The sequence below is a fragment of the Cuculus canorus genome, chromosome 5 (genome assembly GCF_017976375.1).
Source record: "Cuculus canorus isolate bCucCan1 chromosome 5, bCucCan1.pri, whole genome shotgun sequence".
In the NCBI taxonomy this organism is placed as follows: domain Eukaryota; kingdom Metazoa; phylum Chordata; class Aves; order Cuculiformes; family Cuculidae; genus Cuculus; species Cuculus canorus.
In genome coordinates this window covers 48,668,292-48,691,659 of record NC_071405.1, presented here as the reverse complement: position 1 = coordinate 48,691,659, position 23,368 = coordinate 48,668,292, and the positions used below count along the sequence as shown (strand labels likewise).

At 44.1% G+C, this 23,368-nt stretch overlaps 1 protein-coding gene across 3 annotated transcripts in view; it reads right to left on the bottom strand.

Annotated features, from left to right (window-relative positions):
- Window positions 1-14,069: 14,069 nt before the first annotated feature.
- Window positions 14,070-23,368, bottom strand: part of TTC17 (tetratricopeptide repeat domain 17) — a 57,484-nt gene continuing 48,185 nt past the window's right edge. For all 3 annotated transcript variants that reach the window (XM_054066655.1, XM_054066653.1, XM_054066654.1), the window contains 6 exons: window positions 22,670-22,790; window positions 22,171-22,330; window positions 21,629-21,712; window positions 19,925-20,044; window positions 17,441-17,584; window positions 14,070-15,142 (listed from right to left, as the gene is read on the bottom strand). In XM_054066655.1, the coding sequence (XP_053922630.1) occupies window positions 15,011-15,142; window positions 17,441-17,584; window positions 19,925-20,044; window positions 21,629-21,712; window positions 22,171-22,330; window positions 22,670-22,790 (761 nt within the window). In that variant the 3' untranslated portion in view covers window positions 14,070-15,010. The remainder of the gene's footprint in view (window positions 15,143-17,440; window positions 17,585-19,924; window positions 20,045-21,628; window positions 21,713-22,170; window positions 22,331-22,669; window positions 22,791-23,368) is intronic.

Genomic DNA, 23,368 nt, shown 5'->3' with positions numbered 1-23,368 from the left:
GACACTTAAACCAATATGAAAACCAGCCTTTGCTGGACTTTCTAGTGGTAGATAATTGTGAATCAGGTAGCAACACTAAAGGGATTTTAAGTCTTCCTCTGTAGCGTTCAAGAAATGTTAAAGCACACTGATGTCAGCTTGATCTTAGCTGAGAAGTTCTCATTTCTCTTCAAATGCCACTGAACAGTGTCTTTTGAGCAACACAAGCTGGAAATTAGTGTTTTTTTTCACGTTCTGATTGTCAGCTGCCATTTTTCCCTCTTTTCTCCCCCATCTCATGCCACAATACCTTTAGAGACTTTTCTCTCAAACTAAGCACACGCTCCTAGACAGATCCTCATGGAGGGCAAGGGCCTTAGGCACAACCAAGAGGAAGACAAGAGGCTCAGAAAAATACAGGATATCATCTATAGTGCTTCCTCTGACACCTCTACACTGCGCTAATGTATGGAGAACACCAACACAATAAACACAAGGCAAAGTGATTAGCAAGATCAGCCAGAAACTTGCTGGCATGCTTTTGAATTCAGTGTCAGTCCACCATACTTTTTATACAATGTGACACCTGAATGCCTCATACCCTATTCCTGCAATGCTAACTAGGGATCTTTAGCCTAGTATTGTCTCATTTTAGGATGAACTCAAGTACAGATTCAGAATGGTACCATCACAGAATTGAGAAAAGTAGAGGTGGTGTTTTGGGAAAAGATTTCTAAGTGATTAGATACAGGTCATGAACATTTTCCATTTCTAGAACTGATGTGCAGACATGAGGAATTCCCTGTCATACATCCCTTCTTCCCAAGAGACCATTTCCCCCTTTTGTTTTCAGGGAGAAATTTCAATTTCATTTTTTATCATTTTCTTTAAGAGTGTTAGAGTGAAAACTAGTAAACATTTTACACTTGGCTTTCTCAAGGAAAACGTCATACCCCTTATGACCTATCTGTCTCCAAGCATCTCCCCTCTGTCACAGGAGTTTCACTGCCATCTCAGATGCTATGGAGCCTCCTGCTTATGTCCTCTGCTGTGCCATGGTAACTGGTTATCAGGGAAAGAGAGAGATTGATGTAGACATTGGATGTCTACACATCTCCCATGCAGATACTAGTCAGGCACACCAAGGTGCTAGTTGTGTCCAGTAAGACCTGAAAGTAAGAGAATCCCAGATTTGCTAATTATGGTGAAGACAAGCTCGTTTGGGCAACGTTGTGCCTTAATTGTCATGGCAATGGAAAAATTCTTCTACACTTTTCCAAATTTTTCTTGCTACAGGCACAGCTGAGACCCGCTATGGGTTGTATCCCTGCGCACATGGTCCTATGGTGAGAATTTGAATTGCCCACAGACGCAGGGAAAAAAATGGAATAGGAGTACATGGCACACCAGGAAAAACATCAGACCTTCTCACTGTGCTTAAACATGGGACAGATGCTCTGACACAGTACCTGAAGCAAGTAATTTCTGTGTAATTCCCTCCTCAGTGATGATGCTTCATTAGAGAAATGAAGGATAAGGCAGATAGCCAAAAGCATGACTCTCCTAGTCCAGCTTTCTAAATGGCAGTCTCCAAAAAGGCAGGCAAGGGTCTGGAAGCTTGCAGGCTACATATCCCTCCATGCTTATGTGGTACCAAAGATGGCAAGAAGATGGAGGATGCCGTTGATGTTTGATACTGCAGTGGTCTGGCACTGCAGGTTTGGGAAAAGGAGGAAACCTGACTTGAAGATTAAAGTCAAAACTGAGAATCCCACCTCCTAATTTCTATTTCAGGTACTGCTTGCAAGGTGGCTTTACACAAGTTTCTCCTGCAGCTCACTGCACCTCTTTGTATAAGGGGGTAAATAACACCAGCTATCTTGTAGATGGGGTACCTGAGACAGAATGGAGCAGTGGCTGCAGAGGGCTTTAGGAACCTCAGTTAAGGGGTGAGGGTAGCAAAATATAAACTGGTTGTTAGTAGACATGCAATAGCTGCATATTTAGTACAGGAAAGCAAAGAGGAAAATTACTGCAAGAGCTTCTCCTTTTTGTATTGCTTTAGACTTCTGCTGCCTGTTTCTTTTATCTGCTTCACAAGGGAAACTTCTTTGGATATGTCATATAGGCAGAAAAACCCTGGACCAGAATTACGGGGAATTTTTTTTTTTGGGTGGAGGCACCTGCAGATAGGACTAAGCCTGTACCTTTTAATCTCCCTATCTGGCTAGATTAAATACATTTATAGCACACAAAATGTGCTGCAAAGCAGAAACTAGAAGGCTGGCTTTGTTGGGCAGGAGAGAGTTAATCCCTATGGGGTGCTCATGTACGTCAGAGCAGGTTCCTGTCTGTGCAGTGCTCAGCTAGGATTGAGAGCTTTTGTTCCTTGTTGTTTTTCACGATTTCTTTGCATTTAATAGTGTTTGGTTTGTGGTTTTTTTGTTGTTGTTTGTTTTTTTTTTTTTTTTAAAGCATTATAAAAAGCATTTCAAGATGGCAAATGGGGGGCAAACTGAGAACCCTGCAGACTACAGTCCCTCATGTATCCTAAGATATTAAAGAACATCATTGATACAGGCAGGACAAGTCCCCATCACGGTCATGGCTCCTGTACTTCAGCCTTTAGTGCCTGTGCCGCACCCTGCAGAGGCAAAATCCCAGTTCATCTCTCATCACCTTCCACGGGTCTAAGAAGGAACTAAATAACCGGTGGCCGGAGTTGAGGAGGCACCACCTCTCTTTCTCTGCCCCTCTAGATTTCCAAACAGGCAGCTGTCACCTGTGACCAAGGGATGAGAAGCCCCGATGTTTCACTCCCATGTCCTGAGCCAAGCCCACCCCTAAGCGTGAATCTCCTGTTTGATTTCTGACGGAATTTAAATCAGTTTGGAAGAAAGCGGTGCAATTGTTCTCAGAGTATGAACATAGCCCGAAAGGTCTGAAGCTGACAGAGCCTGAGGTGGCTTCTGGTCTGAATTACAGACATTTCAGGACAGATGCAGTACTGGATAATGCTTCTGGCAGCTCCAGAGGCAGGAAAGGTGAGCCGGGAACTCCCTGCGCACAGGATGTCCCCGGAGCTCTGGGGATGCAGGCTGCTGGGAGCAGCTGGAGGGCACGCAGAGCCCAGGGACTGGTCTAGGAACGGGTCAACCTGAAAGAAAAGATCGTGAAATTCGTGAAATATATAGACTTAGCTCAGCCGTGACTAAGATTTGGGCCAAAATAACAACCCACAGTACAAGGCGAGGGGGTTGCACAACGCAGCCCAAAGGGCGGTTCTGCGTGAGCCTGCACAAAGGAACGTTTCGGTGGGCTGTGAGGATCGCCAGGAGAAACTGCCTGACGGGCAGACCTTCTTGCAGAATCTAGGGCTGGAGTGGGTAAATCCCTAAGAAACAGCGCCTGCTCGGGGCGGGATCGCCGGTCACACCGCGTGGCCTCCGTGCTCCCATCCCGCACCTCGGGTCCCGCACTTTGGACCGCACCAGCCCGGGTTGTCCCCGCCTGGAGGTCCCAGCCCGGGGCGGTTCCAGCCCGGGATTCCCAGCCCGGCGGGTCCCAGCCCGGGGGTCCCAGCCTGGAAGTTCCAGCACAGGATCCCCAGCCTGGAGGTCCCAGCTTAGGGGTTCCCAGCTCGGGGGAACCCAGCCTGGCGGTCTCAGCTCAGGGATCCCACCACGGGAGGTCCCATACTGGAGGTCCCATCCCGGGCCGCAGCCCCCGGCTCCTCGGCCGCCCGTCCCGTCGCGGGGCAGGGAGCGCCCGGCAGCTCCATCCCGGGGGGCGCTGGGCTCCGAGCCCCGAGTGTCTGGCACGGCCGCCGGGTTCGATGAGGCAGCTGACGGTGACCCGCTGCTCCTGGAGGAGCGCGAAAGGCAGACGGCGTGCAGCCCCCGCCGTCCCACCGCGGTGCCAAGGCTCAGAAGAGCCAACAGCGCAGCAAACAGCCCCCGAAACGCCAGGGGCGAACCCGGGCCGAAGGGGGCACCGCGCGGGCGGCACTGGAGATGCTCCGCCCGGGGATCGGCCCTGGGAATCAGCCCTGGGGTTCAGCCCTAGGGATCAAGCCCTCGGGATCGGCCCTGGGAATCCTCCCCGGGAATCCGCCCTAGGGATCAGCCCTGGGTATCAGACCCGAGGGTTCAGCCTGGGTTTCATCCCTGGATTTCATCCCTGGGGATTAGCCCCGGGAGTTCAGACCTCGAGATCCGCACTCGGCATTAGCCCTGGGAATCCGCCCTAGGGATCAGCCCTGGGGATCAGTCCCGGAATCAGCTCAGGGGTCGGCGCTGTCCCGGCTCTGCCTGGGCCCGAGGGCGCGGCCCTAGGCCGCAGCGCCTCCGGGAACCGGGACACCCGCCTTGCCGGTCCCCAGGGGCTGCCGAGATCCCGGAACCCTGTCCGGTTTGGGGCAGCCCTCGGGGCGGGGCGCTCCAGCAGCGCGGGGGGACGGGGGCTCCCCCGCCCGGCAGCGGCGTCGTCGCTGGGCGCCCGGGCTGAGCCGTGCTCCTGGTGAGGCGCTGCCTCCCGCGCTGCCGCCGCTGGGCTGCGGGCGCCACCTGCCGGGCACGGGCGGCGCCGCGCTGCCCCGGGGACCCCGCTGTGCCCCGGGGACCCCGCTGTGCCCCGTCTCCCCGCAGACCTCGCCGCCCCCAGCCCAGTGCCCCCGTTCTGCCCGGTGTCCCCACTGTGCTCGCTGCACCCCCCTGCCCCGTCTTCTCGGCCTGCCCGGTCCCCCTGCTGTCCCTTGTCCCCGCCCGCCCGTGTCCCAGCTCTGCCCGGTCACCCTGTTTCCCCTGCCCGCTGCCTCCCCCCTGCCCCGTCCCCCTGCCCCGTTCCCCGCTTGGTGGCCCCGCTCTGCCCCGTCCCCTCGCCCCGCCCAGTGTCCCCGCTGTGCCCGGTGTCCTCGCCGCAGGGCAGTGCTGTCCCCGCCCGCGGGCGCCCCCTCCCAGCCGGGCAGCCCTGGGGCACCTGAGGTCTCGCCCCCCACAGTTCCTGCCCGGGGTCGTGGTGACCCCGAATCCAGGGCTGCGGGAAGCCCCGTGGTCCCTGTGCCACGGGCAGCGTTGCCCCAGCACAAACGTCCCACTGGCAGTGCCTGGCCCAGGAATAAAACAGTGGGAGGGAATTAAGCAGAGAAAAGATGAGAGTTGCCTCAAAGGGGCTGCGAAGGGCCTGGCCCAGGGTGGGCAGGATATTGCGTGGGTCTCTGGGAGGCTCCAGCGCTGTGCGTGTTTGAGCTGCATACCCGGAGTCGCGGCCCCAAATCTGCCACAGAAGGACAAAATCCAGGACCTGGGAAATGGAAGTCAGTGGAGACCAAGGCTCTGGTGGTAGCACGGCTGCAGCTCAGGAAACTGAATGCTCCCAGGCTGGCACAAAGCTGCGAGGCCCTCACACCACTCGAGGAAGGTGCTGGACAGCATATGGGACAGGATGGGTGTACTGCGGCGGGAGAGTTCTTACCTGTTCCTACTTGGATGGACCATCAGTCCGAATTCAAATATGTCCAGAGAGGAGGCATTAATAATTTTGTCCTTGGTCACTTCCTATCTTGGCTTCAGCTGCCCATTCATTTACTTAGAGGCACCAGGAATACAGCAATGCCAGTGCTGGAGCAGTTCAGTGTCAGTAACGGCTCTTTTTCCTGACGTGGAGAAAGGCAGAAACAGGGTAAGGGTGAAGGAGGCAGGAGGGATCGCCCTATAACCCGCTTCTTACACCATTACCCGCTCCTCGGTTCTTTTGGTTACTAGGTGGGTGACAACAGCACAGCTGGAGGGGGCAGCGTGAGGGAGCGGACAGCGAGGCTGGTTCTCAGCCCCCAAGTGCTCTTCCCTCTTCTTCCTCCCACTCCTCCCACCTTCTTCCAGCTGCCAGTGCTGCTCTTTCCTCCCACACAGCAGCTCTGAGAGGCTGGAGGAGACAGTAAGGAACAGGGGAAGCACTTAGAGGCTCACCGCTGCCACTGCCTGGTTTCTTTCCAGAGCCCCATCTTCCTTCGACCTTCACTGTCTCCTCCATTTGCTCACAGCTGGCAGCAGCGCCCGCAGAGCTGGCCAGGCTGCCTGGTGTAGAGGAAGTAGGGCATAGAGAAATGTGGGTGCCCGGGAGCTAAAGCTGGTCACCACAGCCCTGATAAGAAGTCACTTTGCTGCAAGTAAGAGAGGATCCTAGAAGGAATTAAAAAAAAAAAAAAAAAAAAAAGAGTAAAAATCATTGCTAGTCCTGCCCAAAACCAAGCTGCACAAGTCAGGATCCATTTTGCTGGAGACCTTGGGAGCACTGTGCGAGGAGATGGCAATCAAGGGTTGCTAGTGGCACCTCAAAGTGAGAGTCACGGGGATTTATTCATTTCCATCTTATCTGTTGTGCCCTTGTTGTTCATTCTACTAAGTATCTACGTTTTAACTAATATTATGGATTCATCCATACTTCTCATCCACCTCTCAAACTTCCTAGTGCCACGCTGACAATTTCAGACAGTCTGTTCTTTTTCACAGCTTGGAGGGTTATATGTTGAACAGACAAATCACAGTAATCTGATATGCTGGGGTCTGCTATCTGGACTGAAAGAACTACAACTGCTACTCAGTCACTCAAAAACCAAAAACACAGAAAAGAAAAAAAAGCCTTCAAAAAAAGCTCAAGGCTAAAGAGGATGGAAAGAAAACAAAAGCTCTGTTCCTACATTCATATAGCTAATGGGCAGGCTCTACTCCTCCACCTAACACTGAGGAAGGCTGAAACTACAGCTAACACAGAATGTTTTTGTCTTGGCTTCTCTTTTGAAGAGTTTCTAAGGAAACTCCCACCCAGGTAGTTGGGTTTTTTTTTTGTTTAGTTTTTGGTTTTTTCCTTCTTGCAGGTCCTTCAGTTGAAGTGAAAAAAGCCTTGCCTACACTAAAATACGGTCAATTGTTTGTTTCTTCGGTCAAAAGGTCTTTGAAACATTTTAGGAGAATATGGTTCATAAGAAACATTCTGGGTTTCTAAATGCACAAACTGTCCTGTTTATGAAAGAGGACACAGGGCTCTTTGTCAGGATGCCAGCATTAGTGTTACGCCGATCTGATCTTCTCCTGAGGAAATGCTATCCTTCCTGACTCAGCTGGAGAAGACTTTAGTCGAGTTGTAGTCACCCAGTTGTTTAAGAGCTTTTAATGATGCTCCTGCTAAGGATGGCTATTGTATATGGCTGCAACAGCGGTATTGCTACAGAAATTCAAAGGAAGGCTCCTGTAAACCTACAGTGATGAAGACAAAAACTCTTGCAGTGCTCTTGCAACCTGATGTGCTGACCAAGCTGTTCCAAATAACTAAGATTGCCCTACGATAATAGTGAGGAATTAATTAATTAGGGCTTGGAAGATCACTCAATTCACCTCTCTCAGTTCACTGAAAAAGAGCGTAAGGCACTACTGTAATCAACAGATGATGCACAGATTACAAAGGTTTTAGTTTAAATTTTTGTTATGGCAATCTAAAAGTTAGCAGAACCATCTCAGTGACTGACTCTTATACCCCATGGTCACAATTAACTGTAGGATTGTTTCTCATAGTGGTACAGCCATGCATTCGTATGCTAGTGTGCAAAGACATTAGTATGTCAGGGCAGACAATGCCATCTAGTACAAAGTCTTTCAAAAAGCATTTGTTGTGACCCGACTGAGCTTCTATGGCCAGATGCATGATCATCGAATGATGTAACCTGATAAGCTAGGGCATGTCATGCATTTTTTGTTACACAAATGTGCATCCAGCCATGCTTAGGGGCATACACACATGCCTTCATGCTATCTACTTGCATAGAAAACTTCCTCAGAGTCTTAGGCTAGTGTGTAATGGAAAAAATCGGGGAGAGAACAACTATGTTTGCGGTCTCTTTTAATACAAGCAGGAAGCATCACATGAAACTATTAGGTTCAAAACAAACTGATACTTTTTTACCAGAAACTAAACTGAACTCTGAAACTCCCAGTTGTAGGTGATGATGGATGCTAAAACATTTACGATTTAGAAAACGGACTGACAAAGCAATGGGAAATTCTGCAGAATTATGTAACTGTTGTCAAAGGGAGGGATGCCTGTGCACCAAGGGCAGGGCAGAGCAGGTCGTTCTCAGGCGGTACCCCAGGCTCAGGGACCTCCCTTGGCACTGGGAAGGTGCTGTAAGACCTATCATCCCATTGTCGAGGGAATGTTTCTGTGCTTATGCTTGTCCCCTGGCACCCATGCTTGTGCTTTTTGGGGAGGCTGAACACAGTCCAGAGACTATGAGGACATAGGGCATATCTGAACATGCAGAGGACTATGTGTCAATGGCACATGCACCGCTATTTGCAATGGTTTTGCAGCATTGATTTGGGCTTCTCAGATGCCCTTTTCCTTCTTCCCCAAATTCTCCAGACAACCAGAGGAAGCCATCCACTCTGGCCACCTCTTTGTCCTTTTTACTTTGTGTGGTCCTCCAGTTGGAAAGTCTCTGATGCTACAAAAGCAGCGCTCTAGTCTTCCTTGTTCTTACCTGGAGCATTCTTTTCCTCCTCTGCGAATCTTGCTATTAAAGCCTGATTTCTTTTCCCTGTTCCCAGAGAACATGCTTCCCTACCTTAGCTCCTAGCATGGCAGTTGGATAGAACTGGCTTCCATCTGGGCTTCCTCCATCCATTTATTTTGATTGAATTGCATCTGCCCACAAGTTAGTGTCTCTTAAGGACTTCTAAATATTACGCCTTTGCTCCTCAACACATGGATCACAAGACAGGGTACAGCAAAAGGCATTCACAAGACATACTGATAACTCATGCTATCATCTGTAACACCTGCAGCTCTGGGGAATAATTTCTTTTTTTAAAAAAACAATCGTAGAATTAGGCAGTTAGAAGACAAGATTGGATTTAGATAAAAAGCAGAACAGTAAAAAAATCAGCTTGAAAGTTTTCTATTAAATTGTACTAGAAAGATGACCTCCTGATTTGATTTTTAATAATAAAAATAAATTACCTTTAAGCTCACTGCCTGTCTTTTCTTGGTAGTCATTTGCAGGACAACCTTCTGTTGGCTCTCACAGATGATCAGCTGTCAGACTTCAGCAAGAAGACCCCAAATTGATAACTGAACTTCAAAAGCCTCAGTGTTCAGAGACCAGTTTGCTTTTCTTGAATCATACTGACACATTTGAGTACATTCAACAAATTAACAGAAAAAACACATCAACAAAAGCAACCCCATAAATGACAAATGTTACTCTTTGGGGATATTACTTTCAAGAGAGTCTCACTAACCCAAACATGGCCAGGTGGTCCTCCCAGAAATCAAGGCAACCTGCAGCACTGCAGAAGGACACCTCTAAGTGATGCCTAGAAAGGGAGGACTACCCCAAACCTGTCACACAACATCCAGTAGCTTCAGAGCAGAGGAGCTTGCATTTTCCTGAATGCTAAGTAAAGTTCTTCTAAAGCATTTTTGCTCTTCCAGTGCTGATAACACCAAGACAACCCTGAGAACTACTGACCTATCAGCCTCACCTCTGTGCCTGGAAAGATCATAGAACAGAACCTCATAGAAGCTATGCTAAAGCACACAGAGGACAGGGAGGTGATTAATGGCAGCCAGCATGGCTTCACCAGAGGCAAGTCTGACCAACTTGGTGGCTTTCTATGATGGGGTAACCGCAGCAGTGGACATGGGTAAACTGACAGATGTGATCTATCTAGACTTCTGTAAAGCCTTTGATGCGGTCCCTCACAACATCCATCTCTCTAAATTGGAGAGAGAGTTTTGATGGGTGGACAGTAAGGTGGATAAGAAACTGGTTGGATGGCCATATTCAGAGAGTAGTGGTCAATGGCTCAAAGTCCATATGGAGATTCATGACAAGTGATGTCCTTCAGGGGTCCATACTGGGACTGGTGCTGTTTAATATCTTTATCAATGATATTGACAGTGAGATTGAGTGCACCCTCAGCCAAGTTTGTGGATGCCACCAAGCTGAGTGGGGATGTCATCCAGAGGGACCTGGACAGGCTGAAGAAGTGGGCCTGTGAGAACCTCGTGAGGTTCAGCAAGGCCAAGTGTAAGGTCCTGCATCTTACAGAAAACAGGCAACCCCCGTTTTCAATACGGGATGGGGGATGATGCAATTGAGAGCAGCCCTGCAGAGAAGGACTTGGGGATGCTGGTCAATGAGAAGCTGGCAATGTGCACTCACAGCCTAGAACGCCAACCGTATCCTGGGCTGCATCAGAAGAAGTGTGGCCAGCAGGTCGATGGAAGTGATTCTGGCCCTCTATTCCTCTCTTGTGAGACCTCATCTGGAATACTGTGTCCAGTTCTGGAATCCTAAGCATAAGAAGGATATGGAGCTGTTGGAACGGGTCCAGAGGAGGGCTACAAAGATGATCAGAGGGCTGGAGCACCTTCCCTACAAGGACAGGCTGAGAGAGTTGGGGTTGTTCAGCCTGGAGAAGGCTCAGAGCACTTAGAGCGACCTTCCAGTACCTGAAGGGGGCCTACAGGAATGCTGGAGAGGGTCCATTCATGAAGGCTTGTGGGGATAGGATCAGGGGGAATGGGTATAAACTGGAGAGGGGCAGATTTAGCCTGGACATTAGGAAGAATTTCTTCACTATAATAGTGGTGAGACACCGGCACAGGTTGCCCAGGGAGGTTGTGGCTGCCCCACCCCTGGAGGTGTTCAAGGTCAGGTTGGATGGGGTCTTGGGCGGCCTGATTTAGTGGGATGTCCCTGCCCATGGCAGGGGGGTTGGAACTAGATGATCTTTAAGGCCCCTTCCAACCCAAACTATACTATGATAGAGAGACTATACTCTTGGTATTCCCTGCTTTGAACGTCTCCACAGTTTTTAATTTGTATTGCTGCCGTTTGTATTCTCTGGCACTACAACTGTTTCTCATACAAAGACATAAACAGCGATGATTCCAGCTCCAAAACCCTCATACATTCTAAAAAGACATCACACAACGTGTGGGAGGAAGAGAGGTACAGCAAGGAGTGGAGGTGCCTTGCCTAAGTCATACAGGAGGACAGCAACAAAGATAGGAACGCTACTACTTACGAAGAAGGTCTAAACTGAGGATGTCCTAAACTGCAAGCCAGACAAGTTCATGGCAGCTCCTGAAAACTGCAGGAAGCAAAAGCATTGCAATACTTCAACAGAGCCAACAGCTTCTATGGCTTTACTATAGATTTGTAACGGATAGGTTATGGGTTTTTTTGTTTGTTTTTAATCTTTTTCTTTTTAGAGGGAAGAAGGAAGAAAGGGTTAGAGAGTGAGGAAAGAAGCCTGTACACTCTATCAGAAAACTTTTCTGATTAATATTTGCTACTGAAAATGGCCATCATAGGTGATGCAGGGTGTCCACAGGTGATGAAAATTAAGAACCCAGCCTCCACTACATTGTAAAAGCTGTTGTTTGAATGTAATGCTACACACTGGGTGCCAACATGGTATTATTTTTTCTGTGGCATCACAGCCCTATCCAGTACAGCCGTGCCATCAATAGTGCATCAAAACCACCACTCCACAAACAGAATTATCTGATTCTCTTCCTGTAACTTCTGCCCTCCAAAGCTCCTGCATGTCAGGAGCGTGTGATGCTATCTGCAAACACATGAAGATACATTTTTAAAAAATTTTTTTTCTTGAGGAGAGAGGACTTTGTCATTTACCTATGGTTACTCCATCCTTAAATTATACTACTTTGGTGATATGTTTGGCAGAGCCAGGCAAGATGAAATAAGTGACTCAATATTAGAAATCATATCAAACTTCAGTTGGTCGAAGGTACCTCAACAGTCAATGGAAAAGAACAGGCAATAACCTTTTCCATTTACTGAAGGCAGAGCCTAGACAACTACCCTACCTTATTTTGAAATGGCTTAAATGAAAGGAGGTGAATGTCATCCTTAAATAGCTCACTCATCCTGCATAGAGTTACCCTTTTGCTCTGTAAAATTCACTGGCTTCCCTCTCAACATGCTGCCCAACTTGTCTTCTGTTCATAAGATCAGCATAATTGGTTTTTCTTCAATGAACATTTGAACACAGCCAAACCACTCAAAACCACCATTCCTTGCATTTATGCAGGAAGGCTGAAGACATGGAGATGAGTCTTCCCTTCACCTTCTCCAGGGTGGATGCCAGCATTCCCCAGTAGATTCATTGGTGGGTGAAATGTTTAAGACACATGCTCTGTTGCTGCTGTTAGGTTCAGTTTATGCTCTTGAGTAGGTCTTTTTGCTTCCTTACTTCAGTTTTACGTACTGCTTATGCAGTACACCTAGAAGAATTACCTACAATTTCTGAAAATACAGTTAAGAGGGAAGCATGGGCTATTTTACAATCAGTTGTATGGCAGATACAGCAATACAGTAGCCAAGTAGCACATGAACCGCCGTACATACAAATTTTATGTGAGGCAGTACTTTCCCTTAAAGTATTTAACCAAAATTCAGAAAAAAAAAAGTACATGAAGTCAGCCTACTGTAGTTTTCAAGAATTGTTTGTAAATTGCCAATTCTCTACAAACTCAAACAGAGCAAGAGCAAAAGCCCGCTACCTCCTTGGTGGTAATACCAATTTATAGTATGGTTACATACACAAAACTATGTTCCTGCTCTTTGTCTGACATCTGTATACCGTGCACCTTGCTGTGCTTCTTAATTAAATGTAAATACCCCAGTAAGCAGATGTAAACTGACATGAGTATTAATGGCTAATTATGAGTGCCCGAAGCTCTCTATAAGCATAATCCTGGGTGATCTAGAAAAGGTCCATTCTAATTCCATCTTTTGTCAAAGCCAAGGATGACATCTGTGCTCCACATATCGCTGCTTTAGGTTCTTGTGGACCAGCCTTACTCTTCACTTAAGTCCTGGCCTCTCTCGTCATCAGGGAGACAGATGCAGCAGAAGAGGTCAGCATGTGGCAGTCACTTGATTTGACCATATGACACACGAAGAAACCAAGTAGTAAGGGGGATCCTCTGTACCAAGAGACATTTTTGCATATTACTATTTAAACTAGCACACAAAATGGAAGAATTACCAAATCTGTTTAGGTTCCTTGCAAGTATTTATCAACCACTACAAAAGTAAAGCAAATCAGTTAACAAAACTGAATAAAAGCAGCCTTTCCACACTTTGCTCCAGCTGAAGGAAAAGCCTTTGCTCTAACTTTTTTCCTAGCTCAAATGGATCTTTTCCATTTACTTGTAGCTGCCTTACTGGTTTCCTCCCCCACACCTCTATGTGAGAAATCTCTGTAATTCATTATACCAGTCTGTGACCCAAGTGGTGATGTATCAGATCTTGCGGAAAGTGATCTTCCTCTTGGGAGTTTATACAGATACAGCCACGTCCATCTCCAGTCAACAACATCCAGCCATCAAGGAGCCTTGGGTAGGGAAAGCACTGACATGCTGTTGGCTCTGTTGACAAAAATTCAGCACATTCACCCATTTTTAATAAAAGTCTACTCAAGAGTAGCACTTGCTCATACCTCTGTAAGGCTTTCTAACTGTACAAATGTTACTTGCAGTAAAACTGAGGTAAAATTTGCATTAGAGCTGCTCATCTTCAATTATATAAAAAAATATCCAGGGATCCTTTTATGCCATAAAAAGTTACAGTATTAAAAAAAATTATGCTGATGCCAGTTTCCATCACTGTCATACTTACGCTTAATTTGCATATGTGGAAGAGGAAAAACATTGGGAAAAAAAGAAGAGCAAGTTCATAAACATGGTTAGTTCTTTAAAAAGAGTCACTAAGAAATATGTTTGACAGTAAAAGCTGAAGGGTAGATTACATGACAGACAGCTGATTTAACTTTCCCTTATTGCCGTTTGCCACGGAAAAGGAGTCAGGCACTGAGGTACAGGAAATTTTCCAGGGATACGCAGAAAATAACTGTCTAATCAGCAATGTTAAAGGCCTTCCTGCCTCCCAGCTCTGTCTGCTCCAGAGTAAAGATTGTAGGTAGCTCCTCAAGCCTAGAATCTTGCAAACGGCGCATGACACAAGGATTAGAGGAGAAGCTGTGTTTTCTTCATAAACAACTTATTTTATTTCAAATATGTGCCCTTGTTGATTCAACAATGTCTGGAGAATCGTGTCCTCCACCAACAAAAGAGAGAACAGATTTGGAAATCTTCCACCTGACTTATTTCCTGATGATACCTTGACACTGCCTCCCCTCTTCCTCCTCGGCAGCTGAAAGTATGGCTCAGAGTGAGCTTTAACTTGCACCTTATTCTGAAATGGCTAAAAATACAGCGAATAAAGAATTAGTAAATCAACCATTTACTCAACCAGGGAGGCAGAGGGCTATGAATATATAGACGAATATAGGACATCTTATTGGGATTTTTAGTGACTCGACTTTTCTGGAAGTAAGATCAAAACCCACTTTGACTTTAGTGTCCTGCTGTTCCTCCCGCCTCATTTCCTCTTCATCCTCCAACAGAAATAAACAATTCAAAAAAATGCTTGGTGTTCTTAATGTTTATAAAAAACATTTTAAATCCCATCCCTCTCCTTCCATAAAAGCAGGTAACATGGTATGGAGTGAAGAAGACTGGACAAAGCATGAGTTTCACATGGATGAATTGCTGATTCTCTCTCTTCTTACTACTTGGTATGGATGTGTGCTTTGCATTTCCATTGACTTAGGTTATAAGACACGAAGCAAGTTATTTTGGATGCTGATGCCAATCTGAGCATTAAACTAACAATGCCCGAGTCCTTGTACAGGTGGTCATGGACTCATGGAAGTTTCTTGGTTTAATATTTACACGGATGTTTTAAAATTATGGTCTGTGAAATATATTTTCCAAAGATGCTCCTATCTTTGAGAAAAAAATAAAAGAACCCTCGATCCAAATCCCATCTCTTTTTAAAAGTTGTGTTAAAATTTTTGATTCATCAATTTAACTAAGCACACTTAAAAGCAGAATAGAGAACAATGACATTTTTTAAAAAAGAGAAAGACGCTGATCTCTAAGGAGACTGTCGCTCTTTTTTCATAAGTAAATGACACTGAATGGTACGGATTCGATTCTTTGCTGGGGCAAACTCTGGCTGAAGTTTTAGTGTTGACTCATACCATTTCATTGCCTTTTCAAACTCTTCCTGTACAGAAAGAAAGATTACAAAGAGTCAGATTCTAAAAAACAGTAAACACATTTTCTATGCCTTTCCCATTCTAAGAAATCAAGTAGTATGGTATGCACAAAAGTAACTGAACCAGTCCTTATAGTTTAGATTTTTTCTCACCCTCCACCAAATAACTCTGATAATTCTTGGGCTAACAATTCAATTCTGCATAATCCATGGAAGAGAGTCAAATCACTGCTGAGCATTATTGACAATGCTCTCGCCTTTTCCTTTTCATAGTAGATCCTAATATTCTTGCTGTAAAAATAACTTTTAAAAAACAGATTTCAGTCCGAATTTATATAGATCAAAGTTTTAAAATCCTGGACAGTGCAATAACATCAACTTCGCTGAAAAGCCAGCATTTTTAGAAACAACTTGAAACTATTTTTAAAAGATTACTCAAAGTAAAAAAAAAAACCCAAACCAACAAATATACAAAACTTGAAGAGCATGCTGTAGCTAGACAATTTCAATTGGTAAGCTAGATTCCAGAATGGTAGTAAGAAGCATTCATGATGAAATAACATCTATTTTTATGCAGCTGAAATTTAATTACCTATGCCACTCCACTTTTTTATTAACTAGAAAGCATGCCAACACCCAACAGTGTATTAGAAACAAAACAACAGAGGAAAAGACTCAAAACATTCTGGTTTTTAAGTCACTTTCGAAATTAGTTTTGTTCTCTAAGTTCCTTTTCTCAGTAACTTTATTGTCCCGTAGAGAAAATATTAATTTCTAGCCACGCTAACTAGATCAATGCCAGTTGTCAAGTTTTGATCTTTAAAAAAAGTGTATTTTAATACATTTTCAACAGTAATTGCATAGAAAGTCCTGGTTTAGTTTGTGGGAGCACTGACAACACGCAATGAAAACGAGAATCAGATATTTCCATTTTTAGATTTATTAATTTACATTTGCTGTGATCTGATATTATTTTGATGTTCCTTTAGATTCTCACATCAATAGTTTCTATACCATCCAAAGTTCTCAGTCCTTAATGTGCCCAACTGTTGCCCCTTTGTAAGGCAACATACTCAAAAGTTTTGCAAATAAAGGAACCTTGGCCTCTATAATGCTATACTATTAATTAGCATGACCTGTTGGTCAGAGTCAGCTCTCAAATACAGGTTAAATATGACGTAAATAAACTAACTTGTTCTTAGGTTAGTAGACTTGATCCACAAGATAAATTTCCTCCTGTTGCCACAATCATTTCATACAACAAATAAGGGGCTTCATTGAGATCTCTCTTGGATTCAGGGAGAATGAAGTTATCCTTAGGCACTGTGCTAACTTTAAAAAGACATTGGCAACTCAAGCATCAAAATTCTACTTCATTTCTTTCAAACAACTGTCAGAAGTAATAGCTTAATAGAACAAAGTCATGCCTTTCCTCAGTTTGTTTCCATTGTGCTTTTGACAGTACTGTGCTTTTCAACTCTTCTCAACCCTGATAGCCACAACACATGATTATCTGCTCAACTTGCCTTGTTATCTCTGTGATCCCCTCAACCACAGGAGCCAAACATTAAAGAGAAATCTATGACAAGTGCTAAAAAGTGGCAGGAATTCATAAGAACATATGTAATTGAAAATGCTTTTGACACAGATGTATATATTAACTACATCTTAGTTTAGCGGTGCCTCTTTTACCTTTCAAATATACTAGCCCTGTTAAAGATAAAGATGAAACGCACAATAACCAATACAGCATTAGTATGATAAAAGGAACGAACATTTTGTGTTCAGAGTAAGCACTGAAAGCTAAATTGCACATTAGAATATATATAGACAGTATTAAGAAATTTGAGTTAAATCTGTGAATTATTTTGGGTGTTGATAATCTAGATATTGAAATTCAACTTCCCTTGTGTTTGTTTATTGCAACTGTGAACTAGGTTTTACTTATTATGCTAAGATCAGCTCTTCAGGATAGAGACCCTATTTAATCATTGATTTCCAGTACTACAAAAATATCCTGTGTTTAGATGGGCAGCCAACCAAAATTATCAATTGCTTACTACTGTCTTAACAAAGCTTTGCAGACAGCATTCTAATGCCAGCTTATAAAAATGTTGGCCTTCAAACAGTGTATGAGTAATAAAAGTTAAAAGAGTAATAAGAGTTTTGGTATTCAAAAAAAATTCTTTCTTGTTGATTTTACCTCTGTTTCTTGAATGCTGCTTCTCCAAAATTATTTGTGATATTATTTTTTTAATATATTACACACATGCAAGACATGGTATAACTGCATGACAGCACACTCACCATTGCTACGTAGACATTTGCCAGTGTGAAATGATTAACCACAAAGTGTGGTGCTATTTCCACTGCCATGGTAGCCACAATGATGGCATCATTCCAGAGTTTTGCGTTATGGAAGATGTTTGCTAGGCTTATTAGTGGTACATCCTGGAAAAGAAAAGCAAGTGATAAAACAGTGAAGATCTTTCCTTTGAAACTATCCCAGGATCAGCAAGATACAAGAGAAGACTCCACCGCTTGGCCGCTCTCTTGGTTACTGCCCACTCAACTATCTGGTGACTTGGAAAGTGATGAGTAAGACCTATTTTATCACATATTTTGTGACCTTGTGTGACTGACAAAAATGTTGAGCTCTGACAGAACAGACTGTCTTGAGAGCTGGGCTTCACACCTTCACGGGACAAAATACTAATTAGTAAGCAAGTCTTAGGTGCCCTCAACAGGACAATAAAAAATTTTGGAGGTATTTGATCCCTGCCTCCTTGACCTTGACAAGGCAAGGAGTACCTTTGGTAGGTAAGTCATTCATGTTTGCAAAGCAGGTTTTATGGAAGTCAGAATCCCAAAAGAACCTCACAGGAAAATTAATTTCCTTTTATTTACATGAGAAAAGGCAAGAGAAAGTAGTCAAAGTGCATAAAACCAGAGGAGCATAAACTAACATGTTAAATGGCTGTTTACTCAGTGGTAACTGTTACTGAGTTCAAGCTGCAGCTGTATCTTTACAAACAAGACTCACAGTTTTCTCTGGAGGCAGCTTCAGTACAGAGGATAAAAACAAGGCACAAACTCAGAGAACCAGCCAGTCCCAAGCAACATTATATCACATTTCTACAAAACAGCACTACTACAGCATAATCTTGCCAAACTGTAGTCTGCAATCCATACTCTGACCTTCCCAAGTCACACAGTTAAGGGTGCCATTTCTGAGGAACCATTCCCAGTTACATAGAAAGACAGGAAAATAAGGAAGAGCTTGTTGACTTCAGTCTTGGCTCCAACCTTGTTTTAAAAGGGCAAGTGCAAAGAGAAAGAATTATAGGGGACATACATAGGTTGTGCATTTCTGAGCCGAGGCATTTCTACTGTTAACAGCTAAATCCTCTTAACATCCTGAGAGCATAAACTACTTTGTCGCTTGATTTTCAGAGAAGGATTTAAGACCAAGACTCAAAAGGAGTATACATTTTGCAGTGCTTCACAATTTGTTGTTCAGGTTCCAAAGTGAAATCTGCAATGCTGAGTGAAGAATCTATACTGCATTTATCAGTTTGCAAAGGCAATCTGGGTGTGTAAGAACAGGCATTACCACATCCAGTGTATCACGTGGCAAGGTGAAGAGTACAAAGCACTTCAGTCAACTGCAACACTGAACAGAAGATTATATCCAAAGTACTGGGGGTTCTGGTTGATGGCAAGTTGGACATGAGCCAACAGTGTGCCCTGGCAGCCAAGAGGGCCAACTGTTTCCTGGGGTGCATCAAGCACGGTCAAGGGAGGTGATTGTTTTGCTCTGTTCTGCACTGGTGCAGCCCTTTCTTGAGTATTACATTCAGTTTGGGGTGCTGCAATATAAAAAGGATGTCAAGCTACTGGAGAGTGCCCAGAGGAGGGCCACAAAGTTGGTGAAAGGTCTAGAGGAGAAGGTGCAGGAGGCATGGCTGAAGTCACTTGTTTTGTTGAGCCTGGAGGAGACTGAGGGGGGACCTCATAGCACTTTACTACTTCCTCACAAGGGAAGGAGGAGGAGCTGATCTCTCTGGTGACCAACGGCAGGACCCAAGGGAATGGCAGGAAGATGTACCAGGGGAGGTTTAGGTTGGATATTAGGAAAAAGTTCTTCACTCAGAGGATGGTAGAATAGGCTCCCCACAGAAGTAGTCATGATGCCAAGCCTAACAATACTCAAGTAGCATTTGGACAATGTCCTCAGACACATGGGGTTGTCCTACACAGGGATAGGTGTTGGACTCAATGATCCTTGTGGGTCCCTTCCAACTCAGGTCATTCTGTGACTCAGATACTGCCCAGCTTAGAGTAAAGCACAGAACTGCTGCACAAAGTCAGGCGCTAGTGCCCAGCTAAGATTCACAACCCCAATGCTTAGGATTTAAATATTTAAGTTCTTTGTTTAGATATCACCTCTTTCCCCCTTTAAAACCACAAACAGAAAATAGTCCCCACATCTTAGGCTGCTGAAGTTTTAAAGGCAGGGCAAATTCAAGCTCTCAGTGCCCAGAGAGGAGTCAAACCCATTGAACTGCAGGAAATTCCACTAAACCTCTTTCAGTTGTCTTTTCTAATCATTATTTTTTAAAATGAGACAGTCCACACCAAAAAAGTGGTGAAAGTGTTGGGGTTACACCACAACTAGCCAATATCTCATATATTACAGACGCCTGATATGCCTTGTTGGCCTTACCAATAGTCTGTGAAAACTCTATTGTAACATTATTTTGTCTGAATAGTCAGCACACTTGTACACACCTTCATGTGATGGGGTGCATAGTGCAATGCTTGCCGTAAGCAATCAATTGCCTTCTTTCCTTGGCCTTTCACCCTCCAGTAGAGAGCTGCCATGCTAGAGAGGACCCATGAAGTCTGATTCTGGCAAAAGAAGAACACAAAACCCAGTCATGTAAACACCTTTAGTGAACAGTCTTCCTGTCTTTCACGCTTCAAATTTACTTGATATATTGAGTTAGAAGATGTTACACCTAAAAATAGCACTACACTATTTCAAAGCAGCAAAAAGTTTATCTAACACCATATATATAGGCAATAGCCAGCTAAATGAGATTTCCAATAATATTCTTACGAAAGGAACAGCAGCAAAATAGCTTAAAACAGCAACAGCTTCAGCATTCACAACAGCTTCTAACCAGCTGTCTGATGCTGAGCATCTAGATGTGTATACACATCAACCAACATAAAGAAAAAATTTTGCTAAGTTAGCTGATTAGACTTGTAAGCAAAGGATGCAGCTCAGAGCAGATGTCTGACAAGTCTAGCTGATTAAGTTTGGTGCCTCTAGCTGGCTGACTTCCCATATCACGTGTTAGACAGGAAAATACTATGTGCTTGAATTATGTGGACTCAGATACAGTAAATGAATGTTTATGCTCATATAAGCAATTAGATAAGTAGCCATCTTGATTTGTTTGATTAGCTCTTGTGAATACTGAATGAGACTGGTAGATAGAACTGCATTTTATTTCCAACACATCTAGCCTTACTGGGAATTCTGTTTCTAGTCCCAGTACTAGATTTTCAGTTTCTTTGGATAAAGCTTGTCTGCAGGAGGAACTGCAGCGTTTAAGAGAAAAAGTCAGCATACATCTAAAGTGAAAAGAAACTAAATCTTGTAACACAAGCATAAAAGTAACATCTTTACTTTCTGGGAATGACAAAGCTATATTTATATTGCCTTCAGTTTCACAGCACAGTAAGTTCCTTAGATGGCTTTCAGTAGAATAGTTTAAAGGCACCAAACTGTTTTGGCTGAGCCCTCTTTTCCATAGGACTTTGGGATATCTTTCCCACTAGCTGTAAACATTTAACAATTCCTGGTAGATCCTGGGAAAATGATGCCCCTAGTCATCTCCTCCTAAGAACCTCAGCTGAACTTCAGTTCTTAGCAGCCTTAATCTAGCTAGGAAGCTTGGCTTTCTCTGGGGGGAATAGGAACTGCAGCCTTGCACATGGTGCCACAAGTCTGCCTGAATGCACCTGACATCTCAGCCTGACACTGCATAAAGTAAAAGGAAGTAGGCAGAGAAGGGAGGAAGCTCCTGCCTGTCAGCTGTCTGACCACTGCATGACAGGAGTGTGACAATTTTCTGTAAGCTCAAAGTCAAAATAGCACAAAAAGAAAATGAGGGCTGAGAACTGTTCAAATAGTTTAATATATATCAACAACCTACAACACTGCTCACGACACAATTAGAAACATTGAGAAATTTGAAAAGCCTAGAGTTTAGTAGAGAGATACGCAAGACACTTGATAGTGTAAGCACAGGATACAGCTCAACAAAATACCTGTGAGAGCGTTACAGAAGCAGAATAGACATAAATCCCTGGTTCAAGTGCTAATATGTTCCTTGACTGGGATTTCAGACAAACAGTTTGAGATTCGATTGACCACCACGTCAGTCATGAGTGGTAAAGCCTATTTTTCTTACTTATGCGTACCTTTTCCAAAGCTTTGGCTATTCGAGTACCAACTTGTTCCAATGACTGTGGTGAGTACTGGTCTTTGCCAAGATTCTGTAGCACCTGTGGAAGAGGAAGAACAAGTGCTGGAACCTGGTAAGAAATGTCCTTCACTTATTGGTTGCTTTTTTCTCCAGCTTTTTAACAAATGCTGTAACCTGTTCCAACCTAAACATCACTATCTACCTTGAGTTAAAACTAGCTGTATGATCACACAGAATACTAAGAATGGTGGAAATTTATGCATGGTCAGTTGGAATTTTCTTTTACTAATTTATCCATCAAGAGTTGTAATACAAAGACACTAATGGTGTTTTAGTATTTCCCTCAGGCCAGATCATAGATAGCATGGGAAAACATTCTGGTAAAACATCGCTTTCAGCTTACATTGTTCTTATAGTATATCCAGGCACAGACTCTCTGAAGGTCACTTCTGGAGCTAAATGAGCACTGACCTAAATGAACCTTGAATATGCCACAGCACAGCCATTTTTGTGTGACAGCCTTCAACTTTGGCATACCTCTTTCAGTTGACTTTCTCCAGTGTAATGCAAGCTGGCTCGACTAGAGACACCTTGCAGGTGGTCCAAAGTATGCATACTGGCTGGTAGATTCGGGTTACAAAGGGGCTCCATGGCTGGTTCTTGCAGCTGCGTGGCAAAATCAATGTGTTCTGTAATACTACAAACATCATAAAATAAGTTGAATCAGTCACTAGAGAAAAACAGAAGAGTCATTATGAAGTTCTCTATTGAGTGTAAACTACCCAGAATACCTGGTAGAATCTCATTTGAGTAGTTCAAGAAGCAAAAGAAACTGGACGTTCTCTCTGAACTTCCACTTTTCTTTGCAAGTCTATTGATGAAATACCACATAATGTTTTCACACTTCTTTGAAATCCTGGCAGTTCTTTCTTACTTTGAAGACTGTGAAAATCTTTGGTTCATACACACTGAAGGCCATGTAACTGTCTTGCTTTGAGTAAGTAACATATTTAAGGTTCATATACAAGATACTTACTCAATGTTTTTAGCAGAAACAGCAAGCCATGTGCTGGCTACAGTTGTAAGCTCTACCCTGCGCAGTTTCAGGCATTCATCAGGACTTGGCCAGCCAAGGCTACGGTAGTCACGCCTTTTTCCTTCAGAAAGGAAAAAAAAAATACTAGAAATGTCTGGAAGCAGAAAGACATTCTACTTCAGTACAACAATTTACAAAATACTTTATATCAGTGGATACATTCCATACATTATAAAAGTCACAGTCCTGCAGCCAGGTTTATTTAACCTAAATGGACTGAACGGAACTTTGTGGGATACAAAGATAGAACCAGATCTTAGGGAAGACGTATTAGGAAGTGGAGTTTTAAAACTTGTTTCAATACACTTTTTCAATGGCTACATGCTAAGAACATGCATCACTCTTGTTTACAGGTAATTTCTCTACTTAAATGTCCTTAAAGAAAGTTCATATGCAACTCATCATTTATTGCAGCTTCAGTAAAAAACACTAAAAGTTGATTGCTCCACCTTCTGACAATCCGAAGTGAAAAATACTGCTGTTTCTTATTAATTAATATTGTTTAAAACAGACAGTGGCTTTTACTGCATTCTTACTCTCAAGATAGCAACATTTCTGAAACTACTGAGAAATTACACTCTCAGGCCTCCCATTTTGCAGAGAAGTTGACAGACAGGGGAAGGATAAGCAATTTGCTTT